Source organism: Cebus imitator, unplaced genomic scaffold (assembly GCF_001604975.1).
Source record: "Cebus imitator isolate Cc_AM_T3 unplaced genomic scaffold, Cebus_imitator-1.0 Scaffold755, whole genome shotgun sequence".
Lineage (NCBI taxonomy): Eukaryota > Metazoa > Chordata > Mammalia > Primates > Cebidae > Cebus > Cebus imitator.
In genome coordinates, this window is record NW_016108070.1 from 220,389 (window position 1) to 231,975 (window position 11,587).

The 11,587-nt window shown below is 40.6% G+C and overlaps 1 protein-coding gene and 1 non-coding gene across 2 annotated transcripts in view; both read left to right on the forward strand.

Moving 5' to 3' along the window:
- The first annotated feature begins 351 nt into the window (after nt 1–351).
- The window catches only part of USP54 (ubiquitin specific peptidase 54), a 39,753-nt gene continuing 28,517 nt past the window's right edge, over nt 352–11,587 (forward strand). Inside the window, exons 1-6 of the mRNA XM_017519516.2 lie at nt 352–501; nt 4,403–4,571; nt 6,350–6,520; nt 9,423–9,554; nt 9,737–10,117; nt 10,349–10,580. Of these exons, the coding sequence (XP_017375005.1) occupies nt 409–501; nt 4,403–4,571; nt 6,350–6,520; nt 9,423–9,554; nt 9,737–10,117; nt 10,349–10,580 (1,178 nt within the window). The 5' untranslated portion in view covers nt 352–408. The remainder of the gene's footprint in view (nt 502–4,402; nt 4,572–6,349; nt 6,521–9,422; nt 9,555–9,736; nt 10,118–10,348; nt 10,581–11,587) is intronic.
- On the forward strand, nt 11,112–11,218 carry LOC119469649. The gene has a single exon (XR_005198484.1). It is a non-coding gene; the product is annotated as a U6 spliceosomal RNA (small nuclear RNA).

The window sequence follows — 11,587 nt, forward strand, 5'->3', positions numbered from 1 at the left end:
AGATGGGGTTTCACTGTGTTGACCAGACTCGTCTCACACTCCTGACCTCAAGAGATTTGCTCTCCTCAGCCTCCCAAAGTGTAGGGATTATAGACATGAGCCACATACTGGGCCTAAAGATAGTCTTGTCATCTAGTCTAGGCTGTTGTCGAACTCCTGGCCTCCAACAGTCCTCTTACTTTGTTCTCACAAAGTGCTGAGGTTAATTTCTGATGATAATCTAAGAAAAATCTTAGACTGAAGGGAAGAGAAGTCAGTACCTTACTTAAGAAATATCAGTGGAGCCTCCTGAGAGATGATGTGGGATGGTTGAATATGTGACTATGCTTCTTTTCTCTTCTTTCCCTACAGCTGTTTTTCAGAGTGACAGATGACCGGGCCAAGCAATCTGAACTGTACTTAGTCGGAATGATTTGTTACTATGGCAAACATTATTCTACGTTCTTTTTTCAAACCAAGATCCGCAAATGGATGTACTTTGATGATGCTCATGTCAAGGAGGTAGGAACAGTAAACCCCTTTTCGAAGTATTTGGTGACTACAACAATAACAGAAAAAAAAACAAGAATAATTATTTGTCTTTAGTGTTTCATTTTCCATAATTTTGAATGGAACCTCCCCACATTTCCATAAAACATATATATATGTATATTTGTTTATTTTTTTTACCTTTCATCCATCATGAGCTTTTTTTTTTTTTTTTTTGAGACAGAGTTTTACTCTGTCGCTTAGGCTGGAGTGCAGCCTTTGCTCACTGCAACCTTCACCTCCCAGGTTCAAGTGATTCTCCTGCCTCAGCCTCCCAAGTAGCTGGGACTACAAGTGCGTGCCACCATACCTGGCTAATTTTTGTATTTTTAGTAGAGATGGGGTTTCACTATATTGGCCAGGCTGGTCTCGAACTCCTGACCTCGTGATCCTCTCTTCTCGGCCTCCCAAAGTGGTGGGATTACAGGCATGATCCACCGTGCCCAGCCTATTTTATGTTTTTATGTCTGTCTGCCTATTGAATTTATGAAAGTATCATCTTCTCTTCCCCTGAAGATGGTTAGTTCTTCGAGGATAGGAAAGTTTTATTAAATAAAATAAAATATTTTGTCATCTATAAATACAAAACAGCTGAATGCTACTCACCTTAGTCTCCGGAGTAGCTGCAACTACGGGTGCGTGGCCATCACACCCAGGTAGTTAACATTTTTTGTTTGTTTGTTTTAGAGATGGGGGATCTCACTGTGTTACCCAGGTTGGTCTTGAACTCCTGGGCTCGAGTGATCCTCCCACCTCAGCCTGCCAAAGTGTTGGGATTACAGGTGTGAACCATAGTGCCTGGCCCATAGTATTTTTTTTAAAGTATAATCTCCTTTTTTTGTTTTTGTTTTTTTTTTCCTTGAAAATAGTTTTTCTTCAGTGCTGAGGAGTCAGCTCCTTACATGGGCCTTGGTGGAGTTCATGGGCCAGTACTTGAAGGTCTAAATTTGGCTGGGGATGTTAACACCTTTTGGGCTTGGGGAGATTGATTCCTGACTACCTTGCTGTGAATGGCACAACTCACGTAGTAATGCGGTTTTACATACAGCTTAGGAAGCACATAAACATCGAAGAAATTTATTAGAAATGTCATTGACAGCTGCAGCCTTTACTATGTTTTGAATGAGAAACTTCTTTTTATTTTTGTTTTTTTGAGATGGGGTCCTGCTCTGTCACCCAGGTTGGAGTGCAGTGGCATGATCTCGGCTCACTGCAACCTTTACCCCCTGGGCTCAAGTGATTCTCATGCCTCAGCTTCCTGAGCAGCTGGGATTACAGGTGTACACCACCACGCCTGGCTAATTTTTATATTTTTAGTAGAGACAGAGTTTCTCCATGTTGGCTGGTCTTGAACTCTTGACCTTAAGCGATCCATCCGCCTCAGCCTCCCAAAGTGCTGGGATTACGTACAGGCATGAGCCACAGCGCCCAGCCTTGAATGAAAAACTTCTTAATAGCTCTGTCCTTGGGCATGCATCGGGCACAGTTCATGCAGTGAATGGGCTGCACATAGCCACAGCCCTTTTTTGGCATGCCATATTCCTTCTTTTCTTTGTCTTCTTGGAAGCTGGAACCCTAGAGAGGAAAGGTCTTTTGTTGTTGTTGTTGTTGTTGTTTGTTTTTTTAAATGTGTTTGTTGAATGATTTGAGTAGGAACACTCTAATGCCTCCAATGAAGTTATAAAGTTAATACAAAGTTCAGAATTTCAGGTCTTGGAGTTATCAGTGGGTACTACTTTGTCTCAGGGCTGCTATAAATTATTCTTTGTTATCTCCCTGAAGTGCCCCATACTCTGTTGCACATCACAGAGTAATGTGTTTTGGGATAGTATAAGGAATGTAGGGTTATAATGGCACTTAACGTAGGAGAGTTCGTACTGTCTAAACCATAGAGTTTGTGGTTGAAGTGGTTTATGTGATCTGCTTGAGTTAGGATGCTGCTTGTGATAAGGTTAGCAGATAAGGGGATAAGGTGTGACTATATACCAATCCACAGACTTTAAGCAGCGTTTTCCACAAATAGTAAAGGATTTGTCAAATTCCCTCTTTCTTTTCTTTGTCTCTTTTGTGGTGTTGTAGTTCGGGGCAATTTATATGAATTCTTTTAGCTTTAGGGTTTTTATTTGAAAATACCCTTACAAGGTAGTAAATATGATATTAATATGTGAAGAGCATATAAATGTTTTAATTAAAATAATAACTCAGTTATAAATTTGCTAGACATCTATTGTGAACATATCACTATGGTAGTTATCCAATTCCAAGAGCAGCACATTGTCTAAGAAATATGACTGGTTCAAGCTTAAAATTGGGTGAGTTTGAGGATTGGGTTGGATTGATTCCATGGCTGTTCTCTCATTCTTTTCCACTGTGGTAACAGAGCTGAATCCAGCACAGGACTAAGGCCGAGAGGTTCAGTTGTCTATTCTAAGCAGTTTAACATTTTGTATCCTACCATGTGTGAACTCTGAAACTGAATGTCGTTTGTTCTAAGGCAGTCTGTGAGAGAGTTTCTGTCTGCTCTTCAGCTTCGTGAAAGTAATTTTAATATTTGGGAGAAAATTATGGAAATGCAACTTTATATTGAGGGCTTTAATCTGATGTCTGTGAAAAGAAATGGGTCACCAAGGCAGCTGAAGTTCCTTCACATAGCATATCCACCTTTGAGAACTTTTATTCCTGTTTTACAACTAAGTTGATGGTTCACAGAAATAAAAGTAATTTTATTCATTCTTTTATTCTCCTATAGGATTTTAATGCCTTTTTTTTTTCTTTTTCTTTGGGACGGAGTTTCGCTCTTGTTACCCAGGCTGGAGTGCAATGGCGCGATCTCGGCTCACCGCAACCTCCGCCTCCTGGGTTCAGGCAATTCTCCTGCCTCAGCCTCCTGAGTAGCTGGGATTACAGGCACGCGCCACCATGCCCAGCTTATTTTTGTATTTTTAGTAGAGACGAGGTTTCACCATGTTGACCAGGATGGTCTCGATCTCTTGACCTCGTGATCCACCCGCCTCGGCCTCAGACAGTGCTGGGATTACAGGTTTGAGCCACCGCGCCCCGCCGATTTTAATGCTTTTTAAAAGGACTTAGCAAAAAAAAAATTTAATGAAAAAAAGTAGGGCCGGGTGCGGTGGCTCAAGCCTGTAATCCTAGCACTTTGGGAGGCCGAGGCGGGTGGGTCACGAGGTCAAGAGATCGAGACCATCCTGGTCAACATGGTGAAACCCGTCTCTACTAAAAATACAAAAAATTAGCTGGGCATGGTGGTGCATGCCTGTAATCCCAGCTACTCAGGAGGCTGAGGCAGCAGAATTGCCTGAACCCAGGAGGCGGAGGTTGCGGTGAGCCAAGATCGCGCCATTGCACTCCAGCCTGGGTAACAAGAGCGAAACTCCGTCCCCCCAAAAAAAAAAAGTGTTAAGTCTGAGATCTCTTTTTTTTTTTTGATGGAGTCTTATTCTATCGCCAGGTTGGATGGAGTGTAGTGGTGCAATCTCTGCTCACTGCAACATCTGCCTACCAGGTTAAAACAATTCTCCTGCCTCAGCCTCCTGAATAGCTGGGACTACGGGCATGCGCCACTATGCCCAGCTAATTTTTGTATTTTTAGTAGAGATGGGGCTTCATTGTGTTGGCCGGGATGGTCTTGATCTCTTGACCTCATGATCCGCCCACCTCGGGCTCCCAAAGTGCTGGGATTACAGGCGTGAGCCAGCATGCCTGGCCAAGTCTGAGATCTCATTTGCTGTCTTTTTACCCAATTCTTGTCTTTTCATCTCTTTTGTTTTCTTTAGAAAAACAGAACAGAAAGATATGTTGTGAATTGTGGATATGAAGTATAATTGCCATGCTATTCTGATTGTTTCTGGTTCAGATTGGGCCCAAATGGAAGGATGTGGTGACCAAATGCATCAAGGGGCATTATCAGCCCCTGCTGCTGCTTTATGCAGATCCCCAGGGTACCCCAGTGTCCACCCAGGACCTGCCTTCCCAAGCGGAGTTCCAGTCATACAGCAGGACATGCTATGATAGTGAAGATTCAGGTGAGTAGCCTGGCTCTTTACCTCTCCTCTTCCCTTATCCCATGCGATCAAACAGATGGGACTCATACTTAATTATGTGCTTAGCACGTAACCTAGCTTAGAGAAGGATGATTCATTAGAAGTAAGAAAGAAGTGCCAACTTGTGCTGAAGCCTAACTTATGCCATTCTTTATTTCCTTCAGTTGTCAAGAGCTTGCTAAAATCACTTGGCCTCAACTCAGAAGTGAAAAGGAGATTAAAGGATGTTTATTTAGACTGAGATAATGAGTTTGTGAGACTCAATGTTTAGCCTTCTAATATTGGTGAGGATGACTTTTTTTTTTTTTGAGACAGAGTCTCACTCTGTCTTCCAGGCTGGAGTGCAATGGCGTCATCACGGCTCACTGTGATTCTCCTGCCTCAGCCTCCTGAGTTGGGATTACAGGTGCCCGCCACCATACCCAGCTAATTTGTGTATTTTTAGTAGAGACAGCGTTTCACCATGTTGTCCAGGCTGGTCTCAAATTCCTGACCTCAGGTGATCCATCCACCTTGGCATCCCAAAGTGCTAGGATTACAGGCATGAGCCACCGCACCCAGCTGAGGATGACTGATTTTTATTAGCAATTTAACAGTGACTTAATTGAGTTGTTTTATTTGAGCCACTATGAAGCTAGTTATTTTGTTTGGCATGAGATATTTTTGTTTTAAAATTGCAAACATGTAGCCTGGCAGGGTGGTGTATGCCTGTAATTCCCAGCTACTTGGGAGGCTGAGGTGGGAGGATTGATTGAGCCCTGAAGTTTGAGACTAGACTGGGCAACATAGCAAGACTCTGTGTTGGGGAATAAAAAAATCCATGTCCAGTAGTGATATTCCTCTGCTTATGAATTAGTTGTTCACTTCTAAGTTAATTGTTTAGAGCTTAAGTAATGACTTTCTGTAAAAACAATTTTCAGCTTGATGGCTAAAGTTCTAGGGCAGCACACAGAATCTTAAAATATATTTGAGGTATAACCTAATAGTTTTGGCTTGATTTCTGAAAAGGAGGAAGAAATATTCTTTTACTCTTCTTGATCTAATACTGGTCCTTAGCATAATTTTGAAAGAGAAGATAATTGACTTTGACATCTTTCTTTCTCCCCTTTGTACCTCCCTCCTGCTTGGTACCCGGTGCTTTCTTCCTCCTCTTATACCCCACCCAAACCTGTTCTACCTCTTCTCCAATCAAATATCCATTTGTCCTGTTATGCTTATCTCAGCTAGGTATTCAGAGAGAAGCAGTCTGATTGAACTAATTTATACTAATGTATTTCATATAAATAACACCCCCAATAATTTCTCAGAGATATTAAAAATGCTTATAATATCAATTCAAAAATTGTAAGTGACATTCTTGGCAGTATAGGAGAAAGATTCTGGGGTAGGAGAACAACTGATTATGTGTGACAGGTTGGCCTGGTACTTTCCATCTAAATAAATCTTATGTTTCACAGCTTTTTCATTTTTTCTGCTTTTCCCCTGATAGGTTTTGTAAGACCCTCACATTTTTTCACAGTGGCAGGCAAAGTGAGGGCTTCAGCAAGGTAGGGACAGGGATGGGAGAAATTTTATGTGTGTCTGGGTTATCTGAAAGTTGGGTGTTGGGAAGAATGGCTCAATGGTATAGCATATCCTTCTCATACTTGCATCTAGGAAGTTCTTGCCTTATGGAGCTTTGTTGTGTCCATCTCTTTTCCTTCTCTCTGTCACTGTTCTTTTTCCTCACTCTTTGCATATATGTTTCCTCCTTCCCTCAGGGAGGGAGCCCTCCATCTCAAGTGACACTCGAACAGATTCCTCAACGGAGAGCTATCCCTACAAACATTCCCACCATGAGTCTGTGGTCAGTCACTTCTCTTCTGATTCTCAGGGGACAGTCATCTATAATGTGGAGAATGATTCCATGTCTCAGAGCAGTCGGGACACAGGTAGGGACTTATACAAAGAATCCTGCTTGCCTGAATCAATTCCTGCATAGAAAGTCTCCTAAGAGAAAGAAACTGGGGCAAGCCAGAAATGTTTGTTATGCAAAGGCAGAACAGCACAGAATTTGGGCAATTGAATACAAAGAAGAAACACATTTCTGAATGAACAATGATGCCCCATTGGACATACTCCTGTCAATAGCAGCATGTCAATAAAGATGATTGTAATGTGATTATCAATGTGGTTATTCTGAAGTCTGCTTTTCTTCTCCTATCCCCTTGATTCCCATGGTACCCCAATAAACCCTTGTGGTCTTACATGTCATCATATTCTCATGCCAGGCTTTGTCCTAAGTGAAGAGCTTTGATAGAAGGGGCCTATTTATGGGATTGGTGAGGGACAACTGCATGTCAGCTTGCTAAGCTTCCTGAAGGATAGAGAAGCAAAAGAATGAAAGATAATCTATTTGTTATTGTGAGTTTCATACAGAGAATATTCTTGAATTGTTTTGTTTATCTGTAGGAGAATATGCCCATGTTAGAGGAAGAAATCAGTACAAGGAAGAACAATGAATGACTGCTGAGATGAAAAGTTTATTCTGGAAGATAGAATACCTAAGGCATAGAATAGTGTCCATATTCTTAGGGACTGTAAGCATTCATGAGCTCATTGTTTGAGATTGGTGGTTGGTTTATAAGCTGTGGGGGCTTTTTTTTTTTAAGATCAAGAATTTCAAAGATATTCAAAACTATACAGAATAGTGTACTGCCCATTTGTGTACCTATCACCTAGTTTCAATAATTACAACTCACAGCCAATCTAGTTTTACCTGTACCCTTACCCACTCCTGGATGATTTTGAAGCACATCCCAGGCACTATATCACATTTTCCATAAGTATTTTAGTATCTGTTGCTCAAACATAAGAAACCACTTTTGAAATGTAGCATTATAACACTTAAAAATAGTAATGATAATTCCTTAAAACTGCTAGGTAACAAATGAGTGTTTAAATATTCACTTATAAATGTCATAATATGTTCATGGTTTATGTGTTTGACTCAGCATTTAAGTGAGGTCTATGCATTGTGATGAGTTGATAAGTCTTTTACATTTCTTTTAATCTACATTTTTTTCTCCATTTTTTATTGCAATTTATTGCTAGAACTAAATATTTTGTCCTGTAGATTTCCCACATTCTGAATTTTGCTGATTTTATTCCTATGGTATGCTTTAACATGTTTCTATGTCCTATATTTCTTGTAAATTGGTAGTTGGACCTAGAGGTTTGGTCAGATTTGTCTTGGCTTTCTTTTGATGACTACTGCATTGATTGTGTCAGGTGTGAGTTTTTTAGACCCTCGTTTTGAAACTGTGAACCAGGAAGAAGCCAAGCCATAGCATGAACTAAGTGTATTTTCCAGTAGAGGCAGATTTGTGTTAGTGGTTTAGGGGTTTTGGTAGTGAGGGTGGGAGGAATGGAGAATATGCCCATTGGTTTAACATTTGTAAGACTTAGTTGTTCCAAGTTATTTTCTTCTCTCTTAAATCTTTCTTGTGGGCAAAGAGGTAGCAAAGGACCAAATAAAAGCAATACAAGATTCCAAGGGGCAACTGATTAAAAATATGTATTCATATCGCTACATTGGTGATACCTGAATATGTATAAGGATTTTCATATACTATCATGTGAAAACAAATTTTTGTTAGCTCTCTATGCATTTGATCTAGGGTTTTTTTTTTTTTTTTTTTTTTTTTTTTTTTTTAAACTTAATTTACCTGCTTAATTCATCTCTGGCTTCCAGCACTTTAGTTGATTATATCCTTTAGAATCTGACCTTTGCTGTCATCAAATCATACTCATGTATTTGCATACTGTGGGCATGAAGCAGGGCAAGTTACATAAAACAGCCCAGCTCTCCTGGGTTTCCCAGTGATTAATATTAAGGAAATACGAAGTGTAATCCCTGGATGGAGCCAAGTTTTGTATAGCATGGGTAGGGGATAGGAATAAGAATTCATCAAAGTTGAAATGTCCTTTAAATTATCCACAATGAAGGAAAGCTTATAACTGAGTCTTAAAGTCATATATAAATGTCTTAAAGTCATATATAATCAGAGCTCTTTGGGCAAAGTCTGGAGTATCCAGGATAATACCAGATGTACTGAAAATCAGATTTTACTTGATATTTGTCACTAAATAAATGAAAGGAAAACTCTCTTCAGTTTATGAGAGTGAAAGTATATGGCTACCTAACATTTTTAATATGATCTTTAAAACTTTTGCCTTTAAAAAATTACCTAGAAACATGTCATTAGTCCTTCTGGGTCACTGGGGAAGATTATGAGTGGGATTGAGATTGGTCATTGCTCAGGAGACATTGTAAATTTCGATGCTCCCAGCTTCTCTGCATTTATCCTTTTTTTTTTTTTTTTTTTTTTGACAGAGTCCTGCTCTGTCATCCAGCCTGGAGTGCAGTGGCATGATCTTGGCTCACTGCAACCTTCTGGATTCAAGTGATTCTAATGCATCAGACTGTAGTTGGGACTACAGGCAAATGCCACCACGCCCAAGTAATTTTTGTATTTTTAGTAGAGACAGGGTTTTGCCATCCTGGCCAGACTGGTCTCGAACTCCTGACTGCCCACTTCAGCCTCCCAAAGTGCTGGGATTATAGGCATGAGTCACTGCGCCTGGCCCTTCTCTGCATTTATCTACTGGGAGGTTCCTACACTGAAATCCTACATTGAGAGTACCTAGGACACAGATAGCCTATGTCCTAAAGCTTCTGTTCCATGGGTACTCTAAATTTGTGACACTCCCAAAGGGAGATTAGGTAGGTTCTCGGGAGGATGGAGGTCAGTCTCAGATACCAGCTTACCTCAATTTCCTTGTTTTTTTCAGGACACCTGACTGATAGTGAATGCAATCAGAAACACACATCCAAGAAAGGGTCACTGATAGAACGAAAGAGGAGCTCTGGTCGGGTTAGGAGGAAAGGCGATGAGCCTCAGGCCTCAGGATACCACAGTGAAGGCAAGCCCCTCTGCACTGATTCTCTTTCTTCTTCATTCACTCTATCAAACTTCTGTCATGCTCCAGACTGTTGGCTTCTCCTTCTCCTTTCTGCTCTAAGGACTTTACTTTTTCGACACTGGGGTCTGTTATCCATGATCACTTTAAAATATCTCTATTTCTTTCATTCTTTGTGTTTTTAGGAGAAACACTGAAAGAGAAGCAGGCTCCTAGGAATGCCTCCAAACCATCCAGCAGCACCAATAGGCTGAGGGATTTTAAAGAGACAGTCAGCAATATCATCCACAACAGACCATCCCTGGCTTCTCAGACCAATGTAGGCTCTCACTGTGGAGGTAGGGGAGGAGACCAGCCAGACAAAAAACCTCCTAGGACCCTGCCTTTACACTCTCATGACTGGGAAATAGAGAGTACCAGTAGTGAGTCAAAATCCAGTTCTTCCAGCAAGTATCGTCCAACATGGAGACCCAAACGAGAATCTCTGAATATTGACAGTATCTTTAATAAGGACAAAAGGAAGCACTGTGGCTATACCCAGCTTAGTCCCTTTTCTGAGGATTCAGGTGAGGAGATAATTAGGGAAGAATTGGGCTTTTGAATAAAGTTGATTTATGCCTTTTTAAAACCTGGGTTTTCTGGTAGATCTGGCAGGGGGCATTTTTACTCTGGTGTTGGGTGTTTTAGGAATATGAGTTCAGTGAATAAGTAGCCAGAGGGAGGAGTTAGTTAGGTCTTGATTTTAGGCAAATGCTAAATCTACCTCCTTTTCCATAACTGTCTTTTGATTGGGATAGCTAAAGAATTTACACCAGATGAACCAAGCAAGCCACCTGCTTATGAGGTTAAATTTGGTGGATCAAGCCCCCAGTACAAGCGCTGGGGCCCAGCACGGCCAGGCTCTCACCTTTTAGAGCAGCAGCCCCGACTAATCCAGCGAATGGAATCTGGCTATGAAAGCAGTGAGAGGAACAGCAACAGCCCTGTCAGCCTGGATGCAGCCCTGCCTGAGAGCTTAAATGTCTACAGGTATTATTTGGCCTTTGAACAGTGACATTATCCCTTGCCGCAGCGTGAGCCCCTACTTGGGGCTTTCAGGCAAGTCTTAGTCAAGTGGAGAGATGGCCTTTGCTACCATCTCTCTATGTGCTCTGTCAACTTTCTACAACAACAGCACCCTCTTCTGGGAGGAAGAAAAAAGGCACTTGAGAAAGGAGAGAGAACTTTCTATTTGAAGTACAGTTATCATGTATAAAATAATTTTTAAAAATTTAGGTTCAGAGGGTACATGTGCAAGTTTGTTATGTAGATAAACTTGTGTCATAGGAGTTCATTGTACATGTTATTTTGTTACCCACATATTAAGCTACTGCCCACTAATTATTTTTCCTGATCTCCTTCTTCCCACCTTCCACCCTCCGATAGGCCCGTGTCTGTTGTTCCCTTCTCTGTGTCCATATGTTCTCATCATGTAGCTCCCACTTGTAAGTGAGAATATGAGGTATTTGGTTTTCTGTTCCTGTATCCTTAGTTAGCTAAGGATAATGAAATAATTGTTTAGTGCTTGCTTTGGTAGCACATACACTAAAATTGGAATGATGCAGAGAAGATTAGCATAATCCCTGCTCAAAGGTGACACAAAACTTTGTGAGGTGTTCCATATTTTTCAGATATGTAGGATGAGCAAGTCTAGGGATCTAATGTAAAACATGAAGACTACAATTAATAAAATTGTGCTGCCTATGAGATTCATGGTAAATGAGTAGATTTTAACTCCTCTTGCCACTAAAGCCAAGAAAATGGTTAACTATATGATATGATGGGTATGTTAATTCCCTTCAGTTATAGTAACCATTTTACTATCTCTATGTATCTCATAACATCATGTTGTACATCTTAAATATATATAGTAAAAAATTTATTGAATAATGGATTAGTGAATTAAAACTTTTGTAATCCTAAAATCAGAGAAGAAACACAAATGTTACTTTGGGATAGTGTTTTGTTATTGTTGCTGCCTTTTTTTTTTTTTTTTT